General features: G+C 39.2%; 1 protein-coding gene across 3 annotated transcripts in view; it reads right to left on the minus strand.

The window, feature by feature from the left end:
* The window catches only part of LOC137979594 (doublesex and mab-3 related transcription factor 3, truncated-like), a 96,621-nt gene that overhangs the window by 35,202 nt on the left and 46,419 nt on the right, over nucleotides 1-15,000 (minus strand). Inside the window, exon 1 of one of the 3 annotated variants that reach the window (XM_068826886.1) lies at nucleotides 390-544. The exons of the other annotated variants lie outside the window; for them this stretch is intronic. Coding sequence (XP_068682987.1) covers nucleotides 390-464 — 75 coding nt within the window. The 5' untranslated portion in view covers nucleotides 465-544. Of the gene's footprint in view, nucleotides 1-389; nucleotides 545-15,000 lie in introns of those variants that run through there. 3 annotated transcript variants of the gene reach the window in all.

Consider the following 15,000-nt stretch of genomic DNA (forward strand, 5'->3'; position numbering starts at 1 on the left):
GCGTTAGCCTACATTTAGGATGTAATTTCGGAATCTTATTTGTAAAAGCGTGTGCTAGTTGTGTTATAAATGCAAACAGGAATAACGAAGCCACAATGAAGAAATAACTAAATAGCATCCAGAGTTAGATACAAGATCTCAGCGGGTAGAAAATCATCATTTTTTCTTCCTTTAGATTCGGTTATGCAATGATGGGAAATATTTCAGGTCAGTGTGATTGCGAACGCCACTAGGTCACGTGTACAGTTTCGTTACTCACTTTTTCTTCAGACCTTTCGTTTCGCAAAGCATGGAATAACGTTTCCTTACTGCTTCTTCTCCAGACATTTTGGTTCGCAAAGCATGCTATAATTTACATATATTAAGAAAGAGAAACAGATTAACCTCACCTCCGTACTCTTCTTTGAACTACAACTGCTCAGAATTTCCCGAAAATAAAATAGTTCTAAGTCCTGAGCCGCCATCGAGGCCTTCCTGTTTCCAGGGAACTCATAAGCACAATCACTTGTTAGGGCTCGTTCTGGTCGTTAGTTTCGAATCGTTATCTATGTTAAGAACTTCACGTGTCTAAGAGTCTGTGAACTGTTACAGTCTTTATTGAACCGGATCAATGAAAACCTGACACAAACAACCTAATTTTAAAGAAACTTCATTAGTAGCACAAAGGACCCGATTGTTAAATTTTCCGGCTTTTAGAAAAGACCAGAGACATACATAAATACATGTTATCTATTTTTAACCTGGCTCTATCCCGGTTCCCGGAGCATTCGCTGTAGCTCTGTCGATGACATTCATTCTCTCAAAATCTCTTTCTTCTCTTTCGCGTTTTTCGTTTGAAACTGAGTCTACATGAAAGTAATTCGCTCAGTTGCCAGAGCATCGAACCACCCGTCGAGTGGCAGATGGTCGGTTCGAACCCCGATGCAGGATCCGGAATAAAAAGTAAGGAGAAATCGTTGGCTTTGTTTACGGACGAGGACGACAAATTTTAGGCCCCGTCTCTAATTTTTTTAATGTTCTGTAACTGCCATATCAGAATCATAAAACGCTTCCATGAAATTTACGCTCACTTATTACATAACACATACGCAAAACAAACGACGTGCCTAATTAGTCGTGACCAATTTCATGTCAGTTTCACGACTTGTTCCTTACGACACTGTCTAATGCATTCATTTGTCAACAATTTGGACAGCGACTTATTTTGGCCCTTCTCCGACAAATCCGTTTTCGTCTCTGCCGTCGTTCAGTGAGAAACCAGAGAATACTATCTATGGCTGACGCATTGCTGATGTTTTGGGGAAGGGCATTGTTTAGTTAACTTCCGGTGCTGACACTGTCATCAGCTACTTTAGAATTCACCGTGTTTGTCCGCGTGATAATGGAGAGCCTAAGTCAGCCAGACGAATTATGAAATTTGAGGATTTATGTCTGTTTCGCATGAACCGTGTGGTAAATCCATATTAATCAGAAAAACGCAATGCTGAGTATAATATCAAAATATAGGTTTAGTTATCCATCGTAAGGCAGTTCGTGCTCTGGAAAAAGCGGTTTGAAGGTTACGCCATCGCCGCCATCGTGGATGACATAACGGCTCATTTTCTTTGTCATCCAACATTTGTACATTTCGCCGTTGACTAGTTGAAAAACCACCTGGAAGTATCCCAGAATTGTCCTTTAAAGTCTTCTCTCTTACGGTAAATAGGCCAAAAAGCGTGGCAAGTTGCCCTGCCTGAGCGAAGTCGCGTGGGACAAAGTACCAATAAACTGCCCAGAAGGAAACCCTAAGGCGCGTGGGCCCACAAATACGTCACTAAAGTAATTTACGTAAACGAAGGCGGGCTAAATTGAACGAAGAATTGACTCTAGTTCCTTCCTGCTCAATGAAAGCATAACAAAATGTACAGGACCAAATCACGGAAAATGAGTCGACTAAAGCAGTTTTCTTGAATCTATACAGCGGTGATAATTTGAGAGCTCCAGCTTAGAGTTTTCCCTTTAAACCTTTAATATATGAAACGACTGTCGTTTTTAGTACGAATTCACTTCAAAAAATGGTTTTCAAGCCCTAAATCCATAGGATGTTTGATTGAAAATAGCGTCAAAAGGAATAAAGCAAGGCCATCCATCGTAATCGATATAACAATATCGAGTTTAACCATTGATCATTAGTAATACGTGATTAACCCGTCATCGCAACCTAACTAAAGCCCAATATATTGGCCGTATGATTAGCTGAGTCAAACTAGGGCTAACTCACGAAAACGTCCTGGCCCAATATCAAGAAATAAATAGTTTAACTAACCAAAAACAATGTCGTAATATTTCAATAATCCTCGGCACAAATTGCTCTTGAGGAACGAAACTGAATTGATTTTTTCCGTTAAAAACTGAAGCCTATATGAAGCAGATTTTTTTTAATGTGGCGATATGAAATTAATGAGGGGTTTTTTCCACGTATATTTTTACCGGACGTGATCTGTTATTGATGTCTGTGGTCAGAAACTATTATAACACACAGGATCAATATTAGCACTTTCCGCTTTGATTTGCAAGAGGTTTTTATGCTAAAAAAGGAACATTCATTTATGATGGAAAGAAAATTATCTCAAATACCTGGTAATGGATTCGGTATTTGAGTTGGCCCATCTGAGTCTCTTGGGAGCCGCTCCTACAGATTGAATTTGGAAAGGAACGGTGTCTCTTGCACTTAGTTTTGTCTCCGCACCAAAGTACGCTCATTTCATTAGCATCCAGGCGAAGTGATGTATTAATCCTAGATCAGTTGACCCTAAACGGTAGTTGTCAGCATTTTTTCTCACAAACTGCTGGAGCTGTCCGCGGGTTCATTTGCCCCTGACATTTGAGCAACTGCAGTACTATGGTGCCCGAGATTGCTAGCAGTTGAATTGGACCATCACTAATAGTTTTAACATTTGCGAAAGGGCTGCCTTGTAATGACATCTGCAAATGGTTAAATTTTTTGAAGCCGTGAACAATACCCTGCCGGTGTACCTTGGATCAACTGGCTTGATCTGATCGGCGTAAGAAAAGTAAGTTAGAAAAGCAAATACTTTGAGCAAGAGCCGTTACAATGCCGGTATATTTGATTATTTAGTAATGTACTAAATTTCGGATATTCTTGGATGAGGACTATGACGCAGTAGGCCTCAAGTCTTGTCAATGTCCCCAATGTGACTGAGAAAAATTTGAATGGTGATGAACAAAAGGAGCTAATGAGAGATCTTTTGTTTTCGTCCACCAACATGGCGGCGATGACGTAACGAGAATACCACCTATAAAAACTTAAATGAACGAAAAAGAACGGTAACAGAAATCAGTAGAGGAGTAAAAACATGAACCTACAAATGTTTCCCTCGCGTAGCGACAGTAGATTCCTCAGCTTGACTAAATACCGGATATTCCTTTGCCTCGAATGCGACTTCTGCGGCCCGTTTCTCGAAGGTCCCGAAACTTTACGGGCCATTTTCGGGTGTCACAATTCCCTTTGTATCTCAAGAACGGAGAGGATTTAAGTCGTCAAACTTAACAATAATTTTTCTTTTTGTTACCTTGAAATCATGTCAAAAGATCGGCTTTCCAAAACAAGTGGTTGCCAGTTTCACAAATGGCTTTTCGGGCCCGAAAAGTTATCGGGACTTTCGAGAAACGGGCCCCTGGTGAGAGAACTAAAACGACACGCCTCCTGGAGAAAACCGTGTGTCGCCGAAAAACTATGCGCCCAACGCGTGACTGGAAACGGAATGTCAAGACTGGGGCACATTTACAAGAATCCTAAATTGTGCTATGCGAGCATTTTCACTAGTCTGCAAAACTTAAAAGGACATTGATGGAACTGTTCATTGAAAGCAAACTCGATAGTCAATCATGCAAGGTTATCTCGATTGATTTTTTATATCTTCACGGGACCTTCTCTTTCCAGTAGGACCGCTTCTGTCCGTATAGAACGTTCGACTGCGGTGGGTTTCTCTCCGCATCCAAAATGCGTCCAAGTGGCCACAAGCCACTTAATTTTGATTATTTTATCCCGTTCAAAGAAAACTGACTTAAACAACACAACAAGAACGTGGCTTAAGAGCGAAAAGAATATTTTAGGATATCTCAGCATTTTGATTGTCAAAAATCTGTCGTGGAAGCACTATTTTGACCACGGAAGCATATATACATACATACATGACTTTACTTTATCTCGAATTTACAGAGTAGCTAAAAAGCTAATATCTTCGAGAAATTAAAAAGAAAGAAAGATTTACAAGTAATAAAATAACATAACTAAGTACTAAAATGAAAGGAAATAACTCGTATTAAACGTTTAAAACCAGCCAGAGTGGACTAATGAAACAGAGAGTGGACTCCATTCTAATGTTCTACGACGCTTAATTGCTGTCACAGTGAGTGAGCCTCAAGCTCTCTCTAATCGGGAGGAAGATGAGACATTTTTCTACGAAATGCAAGGAATTGTGGCCGCAGTAAGAACAAAGGAGCAAGGAATTGTGGTCATGCGCGAATGGAAGAATTAAGATGTGTAGTCTGACCAGGGGCCGAGATCCGGGTCTGAGCTGCCTAGATCTCGGCAAGCCGGGCTGAAAAATTATCGGTCCAGCCCGGTTTACCGGGATCATTGAAAAATTGTCATGACGGCGTGCGTTGCCTTAAAAACGCAGCCAGATTTGCATGATCGCAGGATTACTTTTGCATCTTTTGTTTTTAAAATGCTAGAGCTAAAGTGAACCTTCATTTCCAACCAAAACAAGAAAATTCGCTAGTTTCCCTTGCGTGACTTTGACGCAAGTCACTCAAATTACTGAAATTCATTCTGGTAAACGTAACTGGGCTGGAATCGTCCATATAAACACTTCAGTTATTTTACCTCATATAAACGGCCCCTTAACCTCCTCTCTGTTTTTTAGTTTTCTGGTTCATTTTCGCTTCTTTGACGGTTTTTTTCAGTATCCGTTTTGAACTTCTGCTTCGTGAAATACAAATAGGAAAAGCTGCCAGCCAGTGAACTGAAGTGACGAATGGTCAAGAATCCGGCCGTTAATTAAAAATGACTATTTCCATTGAAAAAAAGGCATTGCGATGAATATGGCGTCTATGAAAGGCAATTACATGTTGTATATATCGATGAATCAATATATGAATAAGTGAGGCTAGAGGTGACCTTGTTTTGATAGAAATCTTACGGTAAATTCCAAGTAATTTTAAGCATGAGAACAAAATCATTTACATAAGAAAAGCAGGGAGGTCTGTATATCTGCCAATTCCAGCCTCACTTTCATTTAAAGGCCAGGTAACTGAGCACATAACTGTAAAAAGGGTCTCTCAAAGGACGAGCAGTGAATGAATCAGGCAGTTACGCAGTATTGACCACCGTCAAGCTGAATTTAGCGTTTCACAAGTCTGTCGCATTGCAGGCTAATATCGGCTCTTCCAGTACTAATTAAGGTATTAGAGGAATGTATACAAAATCAGCTTATGCATTATATTATAACAGAAAACATTATTTTTATCGCTGAAAGTCTCCAAAGCCATCGGACCTGATAACATAACAAATAAGTTATTATAGGACTTTGCCTTTGAATTAGCCCCAGTCATTCAAGACATATATAACCAGTTATTAAAAGAGGGATTTATTCGATTTCCTCCCTTCTGAAATCCTCAATTGTCACGCCTGTTCCTAAGGTATTTCCACCGAACCACATTGAGAGTGACTTAAGACCAATATCGCTCACATGTACTTTAGCAAAAGTCTTGGAGGGTTTCACGTGTTCTAGATTGATATATATCCCAGCTTAATGGTAAGATAAATGCTCGCCAATATGCACGTAAGGGACATTCGACAACAGACGCACTCCTATACATGCTCCAAGCTATCTACGAAGCAGTTGGTAGTGGTAATGCAGGAGCTTGAATTTTTTTCGCAGACTTCTCAAAAGGCTTTGACCTTATTGATCATAATATCTTAATGGACGAACTAAAACAATTGGAAGTTTGCCCTGCACTACTTAGCTGGATTGCGGGCTTCCTGTGCGAACAACAACAAGCAGTAAGGATTGGTGGCACGCTATCGAACTGCGAACTGGCGTTAAATTAAAGGCCGAATACTACAAGGAATCGAACAAAGCAAGGAGATATCCTGTTTACTTTAATGATAGCTTGCGTAGCGACCGTTTCCTTTCCTTTTCCAAACGCTCGCAAAGGGGACGAAAACTGCGAGAAACTGCAGAACCGATATGAAGTTATTTTGACCACGAGTTATCTGCAAGTTAGTAAATTAAACAGATCATACTTAATTGTTAATTACGCTTCAGAGTCTAATCAAGGGCAAAAAAGTATATAATTTCAATCAATCTCATAAATCATAGTACTCGACGCTTATTAAAACCATGCTCCTATCCTCAAACCGTTGTTTTCTTTCTTTTCTCGAGTGGAGTGCAGATGGGCGTTCAGTTTGCAAGTGTTTCAAAAAAGAGAAAGTCATCGGTAGTGGCATCATCACAGATTGGTTCACAAGCAAGGGAAGAGAATTTTACCACTGCGCATGCTTGGGTACTTGTAAAATTGCAAAGGAGATCAATGTTTTGCTCGCTATGTTCATTCCAAGAAGAGCTTTAAGTTTCATCTTACAACTTAAAAGCTAGTTCGTGCTTCGTTCAGCAGCGCAAAACGAAGAAATTTATTTCCCAGATGCTAGGGTGTAGCTGGAAGCCACGCTCCTGGGTACGATAATAATTTGACCTTTATTTGAATCTAGCTGGGGAAAAGAACTACGCGATTCTCAAATGCGCAAGTGCTGTAATCCAAACAAAAACGCTATTAATCCTGAAAGTTTACAATTCTCGCCTTTGATTATATAATTTGAAATCAGGGTTCCAAAACTTGAGTGCTTTTGACACCAAAAAGTTAAAATTTCGGCTTTCTCTGATCATCTGACCCTTTGATCCTGTGTCAGGTTGGTTGAAAATCGTAAATCATTTGAATTGACCTTGGATTCAGTTCACTAACCTTTGACGACGGGCAAGAGGCATAATATTGTATGTACATTACCAACTCTAATGCTAAACTCGTTAAAGTCAGCTGATAGCTTATAGCTGATAGATTCAGTTGAGTTTTGTCATCGTTCGGCATCCGTTTTTTCGTTTAACCGTGTGCGATCTGATCGCTCTAATGCAACCTTGCATGGCAGCAAGACAAGCGTTTGATTAGCGAGGTCATCCGGTCAAAAAGAGGTGAATTCAGTTGCATGCTATCAGCCTAAGTAATTACGAAAGGCCAAGGCATCAGAGGCAACTGATGTGTAATTTCGGTAAAAATCTGTTCGGAAGGAACATGCATAGGCTAGAATTTTCCAACGTTCGAACTCACACTTTCGATTCGCCTAAGATTTTGGACATTTTTCTGAACAGATTTCCACTCCTGAAGAGAGCGTAGAAATTTCGAAACCACATTGAAGAACGCTAGAATTTTACTAAGCAGAGCAAGAGTCAACTGAGATATTGGAACTAGCATAAAATTAAAAGATTTATAACTGCTATCATTTTCTCCAGAGTTGTTTTTAGAATCATACTTGAAGCAAACGTCCCCTAAAATTTTCGGGGGGAAAAAGGAAGGACTACGTAGTGTAAAGTTTTTGATCAGACCAGTTACAATTGCTACAACTTTCGGACGAGGTAATAAGCCACGTAGAATTTTTTATAGACCTGAAGTTCCCTTTGAATATCCGAACGGATAAATCAATATTTTGTAGGGCAGCTACAAGATCACTAAATGAGCCCTTACAGCATTGTGGAAACCATTTTACTGAGGTCACGGATTTTGACAAATTTTACGACATCCGTGCCCCTGCCACAACTTAGCAAGAGATCAAGTGCAAGATTATGAAGACCGTTGAGTTTCTCGGCTCAAGTTTAGGGTTAGGGTTTGTGCTCGACTTTAAACTAAACGTGAATGAAAGCTTCGCCCCTAGTCGTTCTATAACTTGCACGATTCCTTTTAATGAGAATGCGGAATCTCTTCAGTACGATCGATACTGCCTGGATAACTGTAACAGTCTTTAAATGGACAATCTGACCACCAAATTAAGAAAATCCAACGATTGTGTCGTTGTATGCGTAGCTAATCATCATGACACGAGAGTCAGCCTAATGAGGATGATGATGATGATAATAATAATAATAATAATAATAATAATAATAACAATAATAATAATAATAAATATCACCATAAGTATCATTTTATGGCCTATCTGACTGCCAAATCGAGAGAATAAAGAGTGTAAAAAATACACGCCTTTACTTAGATGGTCGTTGAGTGTGCATATTCGCGGTTACCTTTGGAAAAACTGAAATCTTTGCATGGATTGAGACTGTCAGATTGTTTCATTTTTTCGGGAGAAAACACTTTACAACTGTGACAGTGCAGTTCCCCTTAAATTTAGGACGTGTCAGCAGTTGATGGTAGGAATGCCACTCTTAAAAACTCTCCTCAAGACGTTCTCGTTTTAAAAAAATATTTCCAAGTGAAAGAAACCTTACTAACCTCTCTGGACACTTGATTTCGTGAGCATGGGTAGATAGGGAATTTTCATCACGTTTTGGAAGAAATAGAACAAATTCTGCGCCCCTCGTATACAACCGATTATATACACGATTTGCTAACGTTTCGACGGTTAGCTCTTCGTCAGCTCGAAACGTCTTCTACCAAATTTCTTTACCATGGTCAATTTATCATATCAACCCAGTTGATAAATTAAACCCATTTCTGTGCTTTACTTCTCCACCTACACAGCCTCACAGTTTCTTTACAAAGTAAACACGTTTATCCGATTTGCGAAAAAGCTGTTAACACGGGTGTCAGTAGAATTGCATCTGAAAACTGGTCTCTTAGACCTTGGATAAGCCGTAATGATTGGTCTCAGTTAAATGGTTACTACACACATTTCGACTGAGTGCATGCTTTTTGCAAACTTGTCCAATAAGACGGGTTTTACTGTACCACCACACCTGAAGATTTCCAATAATCGCAAACACTACATGTAACTTCTACTGGTTGCACGTTGCATTCATGATCAGAAACGTAAAGTTGAAGATTATTGCTGAAATATACTGATTTGAACCGACTGCACGGAAGAAGGACTGGACCATCCCATACGGCAAAAAACTACCATTTCTAACCTGATGCCAGCCAAAGAAATATGAATAAATTCGCTGAACGCATCGAAGCCGTTCTGCGGCATGCATAACAAAAAAATCTACGCAATAGGAGGCGTTTAGTTTTTTTGTATCGATAAAAATAACAAAATCATTGATGCTATCAACAATTCCGCCAAAGAGGGATATGTTCTCCGTCTTCTCGGCTGCGATTACTGCACATCAAAAGTTTGTGTTGCAGCGTATTATTCAACTACGAATACCCAAAGAAGCCTCTGTCGGCTTCCGTTTTTCATTGTCTTCTAATATATCTATATATGTCACTTTCCTACCTTTCATGTAACTGGGCGGAAACTATTTGCAACAGAGGGTTCAGTTTAAGAATTATATGATGAGACCCCGTAATATCAGGATTAATGTCATTTCTTATTTCATTTACGAGAAAAAGTTTGCCTGAGTTGTATATGCTTACCTTGTTCATATTCCAAACTATACGGAGACCGCTACTTCAAAAATTGCTGTGAAACTTTCAATATTTGCTAATAAGGATTACCACTCCAACTCTTATGCAACTCCAGTTTTATCAGTTTATGTAGCCACCCCCTAAGGTCAAGCGTACAAAGAAACGAAAAGTGATCCCAGCTCCGCCGGTAATTTTAGCTCACCCAATTGTTAACCTGATTTGTCAAAATTTGATCTGATCGAAACTGCCTCGAAATATTATTCTGCAAGTGTATGTTATTCGCAATGTGATTTGAACTAGTGAATCTTTAGTCTGGAGGAAAAACTTTAACGATAACACCGTAAAATAAACGCTGTCTAGAACAGAAGGGCCACAGAAGGCGCTGTTACATGATCTGTACGTCAATAACCAGCCCCCGCCCCCCGGAAAGTTTCCACGTAAAAAAATACTAAAAATGCCACATAAACACAGTAACTTGTTACGTGATTGAATCATTGAAAAGCGCTGGTGGCGGAAAGTAAGCTAAACAATAAGAGAAGGGATTCAGGGATTCGCGTAAGGGATAAAAGTTTCGGAGAGTCTCAACAAGGTTTGTACCTCAAGTGATTGTCATAGCATCTAACTGGATGGACTTACTACTGAAAGCGGTTTTTGATAGTCATCATTTGCAAGATTATGCCATCGGAAAGCTTTCATTTCAACTCTGGAATCTACGAACTTATTTATAAAAAGGCTAATAAGAAATCATTTCATCGACTGTTTGAGTTAAAATGATTTACTGGAGTTCACCATGTTTGAAGCTTTCCGTTGGTCCGTTTTAGCAACGCTGAACACCGCAGGGAATTATGGGCCTGGTCGGAAAGCATACTAAATTGTACCCTCAGACTTGAATCACATTGACTCCAGTTGACTCAGTTTTTACTATTTTTTAAGTTGTTATTGATTGTAGTTTTTCACCGAGAGTTGTTTCGTATTAGCACGATCATCATCATAAGATATCTAACAGATTTGGTTTCAACTCTTCTGAAAAGTACCTGTCGAGATGGTTGAGTAATTGGTGCGACTCAAAGACTCAAGCATAGCCACAAGCAAAATTAGAGCGACGGAGGCTTTAGAGGTTTTTTATTTTTCCGTTGGTCCGATTCATTTGCGCTGCACATCGCACCGACGAAGACATGGGTCAATGCTGCTATGGTGGAAGGTCAATTATTGATGACCCAAAGTTTAGAAACTTCTGCCTAGTGTCTTCACCTCCTTTGAACCATGCCACTTTTGAACATCTTATTAAAGGAAAATAACGCTAATCCTTTAATTAACTCTTTCCGTCTTTCACCCTAAGCGTATTTGTGCTTGGGGTGACCGGGCCTCAAGGTTCAATTCAAGACCCGTTGCTATTTTCGACCTATGTAAATTATATACAAGAATCCTCATAAAATTCCACTTTCAATTAACCTCTTTGCCAACGATATTAATTTTCTTTTTGCAGCCTGTCGGAATGTTAAGCGCCGTTGGCACTCTATAAATAGAGGAAAAACTATTTGATTGATTAATCATTGTAATGTTTCATTTCACTGAGTTCAAAGAAGACTTACGTATTGACCTAAACAACAGAACAAGAAAATCTCTAAAAGAGCATACTTGACAAGACTCTGACCTGTCGTGGAAACACCATTTATGATTGACCATCGTGGGATTAATTCAGTACAAAAGTACGGCGTTCTCAAGGCACACACTCCGGCTCTTTAAAACATCTTGAGTTCTCATTTGTATCATCCGATTAGTTGAACATATGGCCCGTCTGAGAGCTTGGGTTCTGACAGGAAAGTTTTACTTGAAAGCTTCAAAAAGTGTATAAACGAGCTCTTCGATTTACCTTTCCTTAAGATCGTTAATAAGCGAGAATATAATTCCTTTACCTAGTATGTCATATTTTACCGTAGCTAATCTGATGTATTACATTCGAAATAAATTCTCGCCACCTCAGTAATTCAATATTTATTCGATGAAACAAATAGTATCCATTTTTGTATTAATACAGGCTTCTTTGCTGTATTAACATCAATAAAGCACCGCCTTGACAGAAGCGTTGAAAACTGATATGAATCATCGGCTGTAGCCTCAAATTAGTTTACAATCTAGAGAAGAGAAATCTACTCTTCAGATATTACACCATCGAAGTCCTGGTCACTGTTTGTGTACGTGTCAGTAAAATTGCAAAGGAGCTCAATCTCTCCTCTGCTACGTTTCCAAGAAAGGTTTTCAGTTAGAAAAAGGAAATTCTTTTCCAGATGTTAGTGGTTCTCAAGGACGCAGCTGGAAACCACGTTCCTGGATGCGATAATAGTTAAAAGTTTATTTGAATTAATCTCATTGAGTGAAAAACCGGCTGCTCGATGATAAAATACACATCTGCTAAATTCTAGATAAAGGCGCAGTTAATCATTGTTCCCTGAAATCATGATTTGTTCAGGCAGCTTCTTGACAACCGTAACCTTGACTGAGAGAAACTTTGCGTAGCTAGCCTTAGTCTCAAATTTCGCCTCGTGCTAAGACGCAGCCTAAAGTGAGAACTTGCAAGTTCACCTCTCTTTTTGACCAGATGACCTCAGTGCCTAATAAAACTTATGCTTTTGCTGCCATTAATGCATCAGAGTCATCATAGACTCGGAGTACGACTTCAAAGTACAACTTTCTTTCAAGTGCTTCCTTGTTGCAGAATGTACCAGCTTTTTACTATGTGATCGCGCTGGAATGCTATCCCAATGGACATTGCTTCCGCGGCTGGCATGGACATAGTATGTACATGTAAGACACGAAACATGTGCAAAGTTAGTAACATGCAATCAAAGTTTTAAAAGGCAGAGTTTACAAACTTAGCGGAATGCTGTCAAGCACAATAAGCTCCTCGTTCACTTAAGGATGGAGCCTACTAATGCAAAGGTATTTTTGCCCGGGGTATGATTATGCAGAAAATCTAGATATTAACAAGTGTTATTGAAGTCCAAAAAGAAAATTGGGGCTAACCACGCATTTTACGAAGATAATTGATGAATAATATTTCTAAAAAGCTTTAAGATACAAAGCAATGTATGGCGTTCTTTCTCAAATTGAAGCTTCATTATCTCTCAAAAATGCATGGCTTCCCCCAATTTCTCTTTGGATACCAAGCTAGAGTACTTGCTAAGATCTACTATTTCCGGATAGCTTTAAACCGCGCAAAAATATCCCTGTATTAATAAGCACCACCCATAGGAAATCCGAGTATCTCGAGATGCGCAGAACGTATGCGCAATAACAATAGTAGGCGCCGTCCTTGATAAAAAGGCTGATACTTGAAACAAATATAACAAAATTGTTTTCTCACTTAGCAATATTTCGTTACAGGCTATATAGACTGATAACCGAAAGCTTGTTTTTTAATCTTTTTTACCAGAGGTTTTTACATTTTAGCATGTCTTATCGTGGTTACAGCTCTATTTTTACAGAATTTTTAATTGCGTCAATTATTTTTGTGGTGCTTACACGAAGTGTAATCTACTCAATGTCATCATCCAGAACAGAGCGCTTGTCACGTAGTTTACTGGGAGCTTAGGGCCCTGGGAATGGGTTGAGGATAGGTTTCAGTCTACGCTCGGCTAAATTATATGTATGCTCAGTCTACGCTCGGCTTCAGTCTTCGCTTCAGTCTACGCTCGGCTAAATTACGTGTAATAGACATGTTTATGTACGTGGTCGAACATTGTTATTTATTTAGTTATACGTTCATCTTTGTTTCTTAGATTTTACACGCCGGCTTTCCTACAATCGGCTTGTCATCTGCTGGAACATTTACAAGATTTTCTTTTATCTTCTTGATTGGTTTCCTCTTGGGGCTTGAAGAATCTCCTGAAAGGCCAACCTTGGTGCCAAAAGCCTGCACGCTAACTCAATAAAATCGAATAACTCTGGTTTCACTGGAAACAACATTCCATTTTTAACTGCAAATGGTGGTATATTGCCTTTTTTCAAATTTTTATAACAACAGGAACAGATCCATTCTAGGTTATCGATGCTTCTTTTATTTAAAAAAATATTGTCTTGCAATCGGGTTTGACATCTCCTGTTTTTGAAAAATTTACTTGTGCTTATTTAAAATACCAAATTACTCTTAAATTAATTAAGCTTAGACTCTGCTGGGTTTTTATGAACACACTTAATGGATTGATATTTGTTACATCTACTTAACCAAGCTGGTCATTCGACATGTTGATGTTATTTGAAACTTTATACCAAATGTTAGGTTTTTGTACGGTACATTAGCCATTTGCAAGGCGATCTCAAGTTAACAATAAAGTTGACAGTTACTTGTGAAAATACATTGTTCGTGGTTAGTCTTACGAAGTTCATTTCATCCCGACCAAGGGACTCATCAGAGACCTTTCTGCTTGGCAAACTTGTTGGGCATTACGCTTAAAGTCCCGTTCGCTAACAAAATGATGACAGCAATCTCGTCTTACATCTCATAAGGATTCCAGACGGCGCAAATTCACGAGTGAAAATTTGACAATAAAGTTGACAGTTACTTGTGAAAATACATTGTTCGTGGTTAGTCTTACGAAGCTCGTTTCATCCCGACCAAGGGACTCATCAGCGACCTTTCTGCTTGGCAAACTCGTTGAGCATCACGCCAAAGTCCCGTTCGCGCAAGTTAACCTGTTCATTTCATGTTTCCACATAGCTTGATTTTGGTAACCACTCTGGGATAAAATTACAATTTCCATAATAACAAAAACCCGAAAGATTCTGGTACTTATAGTGACGTGATACCATCGTGTACTTGCCTGTACTCTGTTGCGTTGTTTATGTTTAACTGTTCCTGGAATCTATTCATGATAGTATCTCTAGTAAACTTCCTGTTAGATAAAAGACTCCAGGTCAAATTGTAAATCTTATTGGCTTAAAAACTATTAGCAATGTTAATGTAATGTTCGTTCAAAATACTCTGCTACTCATTAAATTATGCACCTATCTTTTTTTTTAATCAATTTGTCCATTTGCAACCCCCTGTCCACCTACCCCAATTGTTATTTTTGTGTGGGATTTCCCCACACTTTGACAGCACCGGCGGTGTGTCTGGCTTTATTTGTATACGAGAGCCAAGTTTTTGTCACGTGGTCTCTATTAGGAAGAGAGAGGACCCTGGGAATGAGAATCAGTGTTTGTGTATGGCGGCCATCACTCCTCTCGGCCGTTGTCATTTGGCGAATTTCGACTTGCTTTCTCGGTGCGATTAATTTACAAGGTAAAGGAAGTAGTCTTCCTTTCTGAACCGTTGCGTGGCGGCGCCAGTTTCTGTAGATTCGCAAGTTAAAAAAACTAATGCCT

The sequence above is a fragment of the Montipora foliosa genome, chromosome 12 (genome assembly GCF_036669935.1).
Source record: "Montipora foliosa isolate CH-2021 chromosome 12, ASM3666993v2, whole genome shotgun sequence".
Lineage (NCBI taxonomy): Eukaryota > Metazoa > Cnidaria > Anthozoa > Scleractinia > Acroporidae > Montipora > Montipora foliosa.